This window comes from Oryzias latipes, chromosome 10 (genome assembly GCF_002234675.1).
Source record: "Oryzias latipes chromosome 10, ASM223467v1".
NCBI classification, from domain to species: domain Eukaryota; kingdom Metazoa; phylum Chordata; class Actinopteri; order Beloniformes; family Adrianichthyidae; genus Oryzias; species Oryzias latipes.
Window position 1 is genome coordinate 20,626,045 of NC_019868.2, and position 12,847 is coordinate 20,638,891.

The 12,847-nt window shown below is 41.0% G+C and overlaps 1 protein-coding gene across 4 annotated transcripts in view; it reads right to left on the reverse strand.

Moving 5' to 3' along the window:
• Positions 1-6,294: 6,294 nt before the first annotated feature.
• LOC101162765 (transcription factor COE1) overlaps positions 6,295-12,847 on the reverse strand; it is a 55,752-nt gene continuing 49,199 nt past the window's right edge. Inside the window, exons 15-17 of one of the 4 annotated variants that reach the window (XM_011480366.3) lie at positions 11,083-11,280; positions 10,782-10,850; positions 6,295-9,080 (exon numbers count right to left, since the gene is read on the reverse strand). In XM_011480366.3, the coding sequence (XP_011478668.1) occupies positions 10,783-10,850; positions 11,083-11,280 (266 nt within the window). In that variant the 3' untranslated portion in view covers positions 6,295-9,080; position 10,782. The other 3 variants (XM_004073412.4, XM_011480367.3, XM_020706706.2) reach the window with 3 other exon arrangements.

Here is a 12,847-nt window from a genome sequence, read left to right on the forward strand (position 1 = left end):
TGACATCAGTCAGCTCTTAAGAACAAATGTGACGCGATGCTAAATATTAAGATAAGCCTATTGTGACCCAAAAGAAAAACACAAGGCCAATCTTTTCCAGCCTGTTTCTGTGTTGCTGTCTCAATTACTGCAGATTACAGCCAAATCACTTCCACATGTGGTCAATGAAAACTTTTACAATCTCTCCCACAGTACCACATGAGGTGACTTTGTTTGGCTGAAAACCAGCAGAGGAAAAGAGGAGTGCACGGGGAGGAAGTGAAGGGGAGAGCGCCTTTGAACAATGGGGAGTGAGGGGTTTTAGCAAAGAGCTCATTTTGGAAGCATCATGTCTCCCTAGAATTTATTTTCCAAATTCTGTCTAATTGAAAACAAATGTTGCGGTCCAGACCACATGAGAATATAAAGCATTCTTGTTGTTTCCCAAACCACCAGCAGAAAGGAGCTGGCTCAGATGAAGAAGCGAAAGAATGAGTGAGCAAAGAAAACTATCAAGTTCAGCTTTGACTTCACAGCAAGAAGAAAAATGCTTTGAGACAGACACTTCAAGATGTTTGTCTGTTTTAAAAGGAGAGAGGCAAGAAAAGTTGATAAGCAGAAATTCTCATATGAAAGTCAGAAAAGGGGATGATTTTTCTGATGGAAAAAGAAAAAGAAAATTTAATGGGACGGCTGTGGTTTTTTGAGTTAAAAAAATTAAAAGTTTTGGAAAATGTTTTGATTTGGAAGTACTTAAATGTGGTATTTGGAAGTATGATAAAAACTTCAAAAAAGTTATTTAAACTGCTTTAATAATTTTCAAAAAAGACTAATTAAATTATGTTTTAGTCATGTTTTGTTGGATATGGGGTGAAGGAAATTACAACAAATAAAATAATAACATTCATAAAAATCTCCTTATAGATATTTTAAATTTACCAAGCTTTTTCCAGCAATTTAATCATTATAAATAATGTTGGTAGCAGTAAACTGTCTCATAGGGACAGCAGGTAAGCTTTTTTTTTTTTTTATCACCGGCCATCTGCAAGTTTCAAACCGGTAGACTCCAACTCTGATTGAGTCTTTTCTTTTTACCTCACTTTATTTTTTTTAAAAACAGTGGAGTGTTCATTTAAAATGAATAAAGAATGATGATAATCAGAAACAAAATGAGTTATAGGAGAATTATGTCAGAGGGAAGAAGCCAGCATCAATTGATCTAAATACACAGCGATTACCACTCTTCTCATTCTAACCACTTTGGTTAAACTCCGAGTTTGTTGAAAGGACAAAAGAATGGTTGAATTTTTCTGTCTTGATCCATAAAGCAATCTTGTTGAGAGTGCCTCTTTGTCCGCCGCAGCTCCCAGATAAAAACAATCCATGGCAAAGTCATAGCTTCTGGTCGTTAAGTCCGTCTGGCATACCTTGTCTTGCTTTTATAGGTGGCAAAAGCCACTAATCCTTCAGTCCAATATTTACTTAGTCCAAGTTATGTTTTCCTGGACTGTAGTTATGCATCTCTCCTGCTTATATATTCTTGGCCCTTGATGTATTCCTGGCGCAGGAAACAACTTTTAGTGCCCCTCAAGGGCTGAGTGAGAATTGACAGTGTGTGCCAGAGTGAGAGCGAGAGGTAGGGGGCCTGTTTAAGTTCCACAGTGTTTGTAAGGTCACTCAGAGTACATCTGAATGGAGTGGGAACTCACTCGCTTTCACTGTCACAACCACTCACAACAGCCATCTGTAATGCTGTTATGTGGAGCACTGTGTCCCTTTGTCCCTTACCCAAACGCACACATAAACACACTATACTCACACTCCTAACACATACAAGAGCACATGCACGCGCACTCCTGTTGTAACCTCTCACACGGCAACAAATGAACCAGCATAAACGCTCATTAACAAAAAGTCGGCTTTTAATTGCGAGAGCATGTGTTTCCAATGAACAAGTTATTTTAGGGTTTTCCTCTGCTCGGCTGTCAAACAATTCTCTCGTGTTTTGAAATATAATTGTGGGGACTGTAAGAGTCTCGAAAGCAAACCAAAACATCACACAGCGATCCCGGTTTCTAATGTTTCTAATTTGTTAAAATGTGCCGAGTGAATGACAAAAGTAGAAGTGTGAGGAGCCAAGAAAAACATATCAGAGGCAGGGCTATGTGGAAATACAGGGACTCTTTTAGAAAAATTATCAATGTAACCTTTGTTACAGGAGGAAGGAGGAGAGGCTGAAAGGGGGAGACGAGGGGATGGAAGGAGACAACATACAGATACAGGAGGTTCAAGTTTGTCTACATGTTTGTTCATCGCTATACCCACAGTGTGGTGGTTGCAATAGAAATTCAAGAGGACAGTTTTTTTTTCTTAACTTTAGTTTTGTGTATTCCACACAAAAATGTAAACGCATTGTTGTGGTGAACAGATGTTTTTATTTTCTGCAGAGGGAATTTGTTTGAGGGCCATTTTCAAAAAACCGTCAAATGCTAACAGGAAAAAGAGGAAATTTTAACTGTTTACAGATGGAAACTATATCTCTTATTTCTCTCACAGGCTCAACTTGGAAGGATACACCCCCCCACCACCACCACCAGCACCGCCAACTTCCCAGCCCACCCTTCTAACCCAAAACTAACATAGAGCATGGAAGTGGGGAGTGTACGCATTAGTGTGTGTGTGTCAGTAAAGGGGGAGCCAGCATTCATATGGCTGCAGAGCACCTTTTTTTTCACTTCCCCTGCTGCTCCCTGCTCCTCTCCATCTCCCTTTCCCTCCCCGCGTATCGTTTTCTCCGAAGAATAACATACAAACCCTCTGTGAAAGGATTCATGGTTTATTAAACTAGAGGTTCTTTTCCTGTTTCAACACTGAGCAGAAAAAATAAATACCACAGTTTGTTTTTCTCTCCCTCGAGCTTAGTTCTCCATATCTCCAACTCTTTTTCAGTCTTCCATCTCTTTTTCTGTAACCCCACTTATATCAGCAGTCTTTAAAATTGTAAAATCATACACCCCGTCCAAAATCAAACCATCTCCAAACACTTAAGTTCTGGACTGCCTCTTGTTTTGAAGCTCTTTCTTGTCCCATCACCCCAGCAGCCCATTAAAGCAGAGTGTGTGACTGCTGAATGGGGCCCACTACTTTACACCCCATGTCTGCTCCATCAGTGTGTGTGTTACAATGAGGGCAGGCCAGGATAACTCAGGGTAATGTATTGTCCCGAGCGCGCACCCTGACAGTTCCTCCTACCGGTGCCTGGTCATTCATTACTACTAATTTGACATGTTTACGGACCCCCCTCCTAACATTACATACTTAAGGCAATTGACTGACCTTAAATGGAAACACCTACAGCCGCACGGCACGTCAATACCAGAGGAGGACGCTTGTGTCTGTGTGCGAGTGTGTGTGTGTACCTGCGAAGCTGTGCATCAATACTGAGTTAGCATTTAATCTGGAGAAGCAGGTGAGTTATGCCTGCAGAGACGGGTTCAAGCATTATCTGAATAAGTGTGTGTAATGTAGCTAAGAGGTGAACAACCCAGGAAATAATGCAGGACATGAGTGGGCGCATGTGTGTGGAAAGGAGCAAGGTAGGAGCCTGTGTGTCCATGAAAGAGAATGAGATTAAACCTTAGAGTGACAATGTATCAACTCTGATTTCAAACAGTCTCTAATCTGCCCTGTGTGTTTGTTTTTTACATATTCAGCATTTAAATACAGCGTTGTGTCATTAAATGGCCAATCTTGCGTTGTCTATTACTGATACACTACATTAATCACCAATTAGCTTGTCCTGTGACTGGCCACCTCTCTCATTAGAATATGATAGAATATAATGGTACTTAATGATGCTTAGGAAACACAATTAAATGACTGAGCTGTAGAACATGTGGAAGAACCACGGTGCATCAATCAAAGACGACCCTGTCAATCTAGCGCTCATCGAGAGGGTGCAGAGAGGGCGTGTGCGCCCAAGAAAACAGCCGTGTGTGTGCGCCGCAAAACCACTGGCCTCTATCGCGACCTCATTAGAGAGAAATGAAGGGTGGACGTGTCCTCATCACAAGATGTCGTTGGAGCTTCAAAGTGTGAATGACATTAATATGTGACTGTCTCTGCCTCCGTGCGAACGTCAGTGCAGATGAGGGGAAAAGACAATCTCGGAGCTATCTAACTTTAATTAGCATCTGAATAAATTGAAAAGATTACTTATATATTATTTGTGGATCCACTTTTATCGTTAATCAACATAACAAAAGGCTGGTGTAATGCAATCGCAGCAGTCGACACTGTACCATCAGCCGAGGGGAGGATGCAAAGGGAGAAAGAAGGAGAGGAGGAGGGGGCAAATAGCTTATCTTTTTTTTTTTCATTTTAGTAGAACAATAAAGATAAGTGTTCTACATGCTTGCTTAACACACACAGTTCGCCGGCCTCCTCCCCTCTTCCCTCTCTCTGCAGGCAGTGCTGAAATGCATCTCCCCATCTCTATCTCTCTAACATCCATTACGTACCCCAGCCCCTCACCTCCTTACTCATTAGGCCAACGTACAGTAAATTAGCAGCAGCAATTACAGGGAATATAAAGCATGGGCCCTGCTGGGCTCCCTCTGACAGGTACCACACAGATCATAGACAGACGCCCGTAGTCGCCAGGATAATTACTGTGGGAAACGACCACACCAGCGAAAGCACAAATCCAAATGAGAGTGCACACTCATCTTTAGTGTGTCAACTCAGATATGCTTTCCTAATGCCAGGCTCTTACTATGTGTTCATGCATGCAACACAGCCAGTAAGGCAAGGTGTGGAATCAGCCTGTCTACATCTTTCTATGATGTCCATTGTGACTATTTTCCAAGGCACAAAACTATTAATATTCATTCCTCCACTTCTTGAGTTATGCTCACTGTCTAGGCTTGCTTCCACTCTGAATATCCCCATACATCCACTCCCATCTTCTCCTTTCCATTTCTTTATCTGGAATCCCCATGGGGACTCCTGTTTTTCTTTCAAATACGGCTCTCCGCTCCTCTTCCCCTCATGTGTCCAAGCTAGGAGAAGAATGAGAAAACGAAGAAGGTGGAGTAGAAGAATGAAAAATGTGTGCATTAATATATTTTACAGGGATTCTTGCAGCACACAAGCTGCCGAACAACACCCCTCTTGATGTGTGACATGCCCACTGCATCCGAGTGTAATCTGGGAATAACTCCCTTAATGCTGGGTCTCTGGAGGGCCTAAGTCGGCTGGCTGCATTCTGCCCTCGGCCTCCCACTCCTATTGTCTTCCTCCCACACTGACCAGTCTATCCAGGCCGAAAAAACAGCTGGAAGTAAAAAGCAAAATGAATCCACCCTTTGTCTATGTGTATGTATGATTTATGAGCGTTTTTTTTTTTTTTTTCAAATGTGTATACTTTAGTGCAGCTCTACATTTGGGAAAAGTCGAGTCCCAGGAGCCGTGGAGTGCAGCCCAGCGTCGGTGCTCAGCTTGCTAATCAAAAACATTAAGCTCTAGGTCTCATTTTCCTCAGGACTAAGTGTGCAACCTCCATAATTCTGTAACCCCCCCATAATTCAATAATACCCCCTCTCACTGCTACATTGTGCTCTCTACCTCCCACTTTACTGTTTGTCAGCAAACTATCAACTTGGTTATTGGATATTGAAGAAAAGGCCCCAGCACAGCTATGAAGCTTTGGGCAATTAAGGAAGTAAACACACACAGGCACGCTCAGTGTTTATGAGTTCTTATTTCATCAGTACTTCCAGGTCACCTGCCCCCCCCCCCCCCCCCCCCCGCCCCTCCACCTCCTCGCTGGAGTTCCAAAACTCTCCTGTTACCTTGTAGACCCAAGAATACTTTGAGTTCAGCAGAATCTAGGGATCTGCTATGTTTACAAGCTAATTCAATTGCATCCTTATAAATTAGATATGCAAAATTGAAAAAAAAGAAAAAGGAAAAAAAAAAGGAATTAATTTTCTGCTGATGACCGGGTATGCAAATGATGACTCAATTATGGTGGGCTGGTGCTTTTGCAATTAATAACCTTGGAATCATCATTAACTAATATGTTTAGGAGGAAACTTGTCAGGCTAACCATGTTCACCATGCCATCAGTAATGCCTTAATGAATTAGATTCATTAGAGAGAGCTGCATTGGGAAAGGGATGCAGGCCTGGATCTGACCTGTGGATTCACTCGTAGCTTCTCCTGTCGTATGTTTGGAGAAAGTCGCTCAGAAAAAAGAGAAGAAACTTAACCTTATCTAAGGTGAAATCACAAATGAAAAGACACCTGACAAAGTCACAGACAAGAGGTAACTTTAATTAACATTGTGAGAATCCAAAAGTTATCTTACAGCTCAGTTTTCATCAAAAACAATAACAATCTATACAGTAGATTTTTTTCTTCCCTTATATTATAGAGCTGTTCAGTGTATTTGCAGTCAAAGACAGACAGAGGAAAAAATAGACAACAGCTATTTGGTTTAAATCTTTTTTGTTGTTGTTGTTGTTTGTTACTTAAGTACAAAACTTTGTCACTCATTACTGATTTTCATATCATGGATGGGACTTTGCTTACAAAGATGCCATTGTATGACAACAGACCTCTGTAGTTCATTTGAAACAGATATGTTGCGGCCCCTCCTGCCCCAGCACAGGCACACAAGTGAGTGAAAAACACTTGTCTGTCAGCAGGCGCCTCCGTTAAAACGATCCTTTCTGCCCACTTAACAAAACCAGGCTCTAGAGAAGAAAAGCAGAGAGAAAAGCCCTATTCTCTGTCCAGCAACAGCTTGAAGACACACTGCAGACACAAAGACCACAGAAATGGCTAATGGGCCAAGGAGCTTCCTTTTCAAACACCCTCGCATGTTGTTGTCCTGTTTAGCTTGTAATGATGCTGCATTATCTAGCTGCCAGAACAGGGAACCGGCTGTTGGACACTGGAGTCGGAGCGGCGACTCCACGGGAGAGATTAGAATTGTGCTGTGACGGTGCTTGGCTTCACTTTTGTGCCACTCTGTGGTACAATTGAAACAGCTGCGATCCAGTGGTTAAGGAAAAACATTACTGTCATGCTGTTGAAATTATTTAATGAGTCAAGAAATGAAGAAAAACGGCTACACATTGTCAATAAAAGTGTATCTATGAAAACTGATGTGCGGCAAACAAAACAGTCAGGCTGCGCTGACTTCCTTTCAAAGGGTGCTGTTGCTGTAGCATTATAGTACGCGGGGATTTGTGATTGTTGAATTATGGCTCTTTGTATTCTAGTCTGGCTGCAGCACCAAACAGAGTGGGTTTGTGCTTCTCCCCAAGTTCTCATGAATTCCTGTGGCAATAGACAATTGTGGTGAGGCTAGAAAACTGTACACGTGATTGAATGAAGAATGAATTTGCATTGTTAAGGCATCTAGACTGCTGGTAAAGATTACAGTGACATAAAAAAAGAAAAAAAAAGTATATAGATACAGTAAGTAAGCAGGCAGAAACGACAAAAGAAAGAACAGAGGGCGAAAAAAAAGGAAAAAACACACAAAAGATAAATCAAAGTGTTTTTAAAGTTCTTCTGGCTTTCACACACAGAGAAGAACCCATGCATATTATCAGTTCTAGAAGAGCATCATTCAGAAAGCCTTAAAAAATTAAACCAAAAGATATAGATTTACAGTATATATTAATGTATGTTTATATTCTTCAAAAATCTACTTCAACCAAATACTCTGAATAAGATGCTACTTTTTGCCATACAATGATCATTTTTATAAGAACAAAAAAGTTTTTTTTTTATTAACTTACAAATAATACAAAAATAGACAATGGCATGTTTTGAATCAACAAATGAAAACAACATAAAAAGGGAGATTTAAAAAGTTGCATTTAAATAGTGGGAAACAACAGTACATAAAAAACAAAAAAAACAGTTCACTTACTGTTTTAAACATACACAACACAACTAAACAAGGTTGAGTCAATGTACAAATGCAAGGGATAAATACACTATTTATAGGATAATTTACAGGAATCCCCATTTTTGAATCCAAATCCATGTTTTCCGTGTTCAGTGGATGAGATATTGACCACACACTGTAAATCTATCGTCTGTACTGAGAAGCTGCCTTAAGACATTAATTGTATACATTTCAAACTGTAGCTATGGCAAAAAAAAGAGATGGGAAATGAAAAATTGGCTTTTTTTATGTACAAAAATAGATCACATATATCACGTTATTTACTCTAATTTGATCATTGCTAGGCTCCTTCAGTACAGTGCTGGCTGAACACGCATCTTCTGGCTTTTTCAAGTCTTTAAAATTTTTAGACAAAAGGTCTACTAAGGCAAAACAACATTTTTTGCCTTTTCTCCTTATGTGACAAGCAGAAACACATATTGCAAACAGCTCAATCCTCACAGTTTTTTTCCAAATTCCAACAAACAAACAAACCAAATGAGAAGAACAAAGAAGGAAGGCATAGTTTGCAACGCTGAAACAATGCTGGGTGATTTTGAGCAACTGTTTAGTTTTAGATTTATGTGATAATTAGCAGCAAAAGTTAGGGGTGGATTTTGCTCTTCTCAGTGTTTCTTTGTGGCATGTGCTGTTGTTCTGTTCACGCAGTGTTGGTTTTTGTGAGTCAAAATGAGGCATTGGATAAACTTCATAAATGTGTTCTGGAAGGGTGTAGGGGCCTCCAGCAATCAAACACAAACATTACAGGTGGAGACAGAAGGATAAATAAATGCTTTTTGTTCATGAGGTCAATGTCACACTGTGGGCGAACTATCAGTCTATGTACTCCATCCATCGCTGTGTCAGTGAAGCTGCGCTAAATCAACCAAAAGGGAAACAACATCACAAAAGTTCATATTGTCCTCTTTTTTTTTTCTTTCTCCCATGTCCCTTCCGATGAAATTCAGTTAGAAAGGCCTGAGTTTAACAGTCTTATCTTGACTTCAGTCATTTCAGCTCCAGAGCACAACAGAGACTCGCCAGATCCTGCTACTGCGTCTTTTCCTCTCAGCATTCCCAAATCTCCAGCTACCCCAGATCCTCTACATGGGCGGAACGATCATTCCAGGGATCGCTGTTTTGTGGGAAAGGAGGGGGAGGAGTGAAAGGGAGATTGAAGGGTAAGGAAAAGGAGAAAAAGAAAGAGAGAGGTCAGTGATGGGATTGCTGGGTTTCATCTGTCATCACAACAGTCACATAAGAGAAATGCGCTCTAGCATCTGGCAAACAAAGACGACTCTCCCTCATTATCTCTTCATTCCGACGTTCCGGAGTGAAAACATTTTTTTCTTCTTCACCGCTTCACTAACTTGGCGTCCATCGACAATGTTTTTAAACTTCTAACGGGCCTTCTGAGCGGCTTCATACATTAGCTGCCACAGATAATCGTTAGCAGTTGTGGTGCGTGTTTAAATGTGCACACGGTGTAATACAAACACGACAGTGACATGGAATAACGGAGGTGATGAAATCTTAATGCTTGAAGGTGGAAAATGGAAAGTCTGTCAGCTGTATTCATTTTTTTGTTCTACAACGTGCCACTCTGCCTTTACTCTTTTTTGGTGTTTTTAAACATGCTCTTGTTGCATTTTTCTCACAATATGTAAAGAAAACGGATCTTAAAATTCTATTTCTGAGTATTTCTTTATTCAAACCTTTGTGAATCAGGAGCAGACCAAGAAAATGCAGTTGGAAAAAACTTATAGATGTGACGTAGGTGCTACAATCGAAAGGCCACAAGCTCTTTGCTTCACTGATGCATCCATTTGCAAACAAATAGTTCCACGTATGTCTTTGTTTTCCTCGTCTGAGCTGGAATCCGACTCAAAACTGTACGGCTGGATAGCTCCAATATTGTTCGCCACTTTTGTTGCACTGGTAATGTTAGGTCTGGGGTGTGAGCGGTAGAGCATGTAAACAAAGAGATGGTGGGAAATGGGGGTGGGCTTACTGTGTGCCAGTAGTCCTGCCTACAACTCAGAGGTGAATTTCTAATCAAATCCAGCCGCTCTGCAGAAACTATGTCCTAGAAAACGACTTTTAATCATAAGTAAAAGATGAATGGGAACACAAATAGATCAAAAGATGATCTGAGTGGGACTTTGAGGCTTAACCCATTCAAAAGCGGTATCCTACATCGTCCCTTTCCTTCGACCAGGCCCCATCAAAGAGAGGAATTTTTAATATAACATATTGGCTCCTTATTGATTTACTTCTACTTTCAATCAACTAATTCTTTGGTTATTTCCTAAGTATTCACACCTTGCTGGGATTAAAAGAGGGATGTGTGTGTCGTGTGAGTGAGATCAGTGAACAGTGGCCATTGGCCCTTTGGGTCATTGTGGTCGGCGCTCATCAACACTGCCAGAGGAAATGAGGAAGTGCTTAGCTTCAGGCACTGATAGAGATTCCCATCCATCATTTCTCTCTCTTTCCCAGTTGAAAACCCAACACCATACAACATCCTGCCTACATGAGCAGACCTTGTGCTGCATTCAGTGGAAATGGGAGAGCAGAGTGACCCAATGTGCCATGACAATCCCCTAGTTGCCTCCCCATAGAGAGAGACAACTGCTGGGGCGCAGGCAGGAAGCAGGAAGTGAAAACAGGAAATGGAACACATATGGTGTGTTATGCGGCCTCTCTGACAAGTCAAGAGTGACATAAAAAACAGAGGAGGAGGAGGAAGGGTAGGGCAGGACGGTGAAAATGATCTGGGGCAGCACAGAGAACAGAGAAAACATGTCAAAGTAAATGAAATTGAAGGGTAACATACTTCAGGAGAAGGCCAGGCCCTGCAGAGAGCTGGCTGATGAGTACTTGCTAGAGTCCACAAAAGACTGATCTTCAGTGAGGAAGGAAGTGAACATAGGGAAAATAATTGGTGAGGAGAAAGAGAAAAGAAAGAAAGTAAAAAAAAAGTAAAAGTGAGAACTTGTTATAATAAATGCAGAAGAGCAGGATTAAAGTTTAAGGATGAACAACTTTGAGTAAAATTCCTTTTTTTCTACTGAAAGATTTATAGTTTACCTCACCAATAGTTTCAATAAATGAGGTCTATAAGTAGAACAGCTTACCTTGCAGGCTGTTAGCATTAGTGCTGGTGCAGGTTGGCGGAGGGGAGTTTTGGGGTCGAACAACGGGGGCGAAGGCGCTCTTCTGCTTGACGGCAGCAGAAACCATGTTGGCGGGAGAAAAAGAGAAGATGCCGGAGGAGCTGCTGCAGTTGGAGGGCAGGCTAGTCGAGGATGCCATGGTGGGGCTGGACGGGACGACTGAGAGAAGAAAAAGGGGGCAGGAAAGGGTGTTTAAGGGGGTTTGTAAGGTGTATGCCAGGGAGGAGGGGCGGGGAGGAGAGATGAAGACAGAAAGGGGGTTAGAGAGAGGGCCGAGGGCAGAGGACGGGAAGGCGGGATGAACAGAAAGGGACTGGTCAATGGATGATGGCAGGAAGGATAATGTTTAGGTCTCGAATCAACTGACTCAAATTGCTTTTGCAGCTTCTTGTGCAGATATGCAGGAATCTAGCTATAAGACTTTCCACTGCTAAAGCTATAATGCTTCAAAGGAACCCTCACTAAACAGTTTCATCTCTATCTTTTATTGGTTTTTATTCTTCAGCATGTGCTCAAGGGGTGCTGGGAGTACACCAGCATCTCCTTCCCTAGCTGTAGTGCTTTTTTCGCTGCATTTGGTTATCACCAGATTATTGGCACAAAATGATTACAACCAACAATGAGAAGGGACTGTTCAATGGATTAAAACTAAATTACCCAGCAATATTTCATTTTTTCAGTTTCAGCCACACCTAAAGCATTCTTATAATAAACATTATTAAACATGAACTGATAATTCTGCATAGATTTATGCCCCTTACTACAAACACTGAGCTTAATTGAACTTTTCATGTTTTTGACTACTAAATCAATATGTTTATTGTTTAAAAAAAAGGTTTAAATTTGTGATATTTAGTGAAAAATTTTACTTGTAAAGTCCCATCTTTGGATCTGTTTTAAAATTGTTCTTTAAATCATGACAATATTGTTTTAAAACCAAAATCAAAAACCTGTGTTTGTTTTCTAGGACACAGTTTCTGCAGAGTGGCAGGACTTCATTAGAAATTGTGGGCAGGACTATAAACCCGGCCCCTTCCCCAAATCCATCTACACACTCTCCTGCAGCCTTCCAGTCCCCCGCACCACCCAACCGTTACATCACTGGTGCAACAAAGGTGGCGAGCAATATCAGAGCCATCCAGCTGTAAAGTTTTGAGCCAGATGCCAGCTCAGACAAGGAAAATTAAAACAAACATGGATCTAGTCGTCTACAATCAATGCATCATAATGGAGCACAGCAGAGAGTTTGTTGTGGCTTGCTGTAGTAGCTTCTACATCACACCTACAAGATTCCAGCTGCATTTCATCATCTGCTCTTGATTCACAATGATTTGATGAAATCAATACTCAAAAACAGAAACTTAAGTTTAATTTTCTTTGAATAAGTCTTTCAACGTCAGAAAAAGCCACAAGACAATGTTAAAAACACCAAAACAAAACTTCAGGTATCGGTAAGCGTGATTTTTTGCAAATCTACAAACAGGCCAGCAGTTTCACTTGAAATTGTACTTTCTGATTGTACCCCAATATCTGTAAATATCTCGAGTTGTGGAGTTTCTAAGACTAACAAGTGAAAAACAAGAGTATGCTGGGCTAAAGCAGGGGTGCAAAACTTAGCTGGGCTTTCATGAATACACATTTTATTTTTTGTGATTATTTCAAGTGGAAAAGATGGTTATGATGACCCTTTTGCAAACAGGTCACAAAGCCATTTTCTGTGTATTCT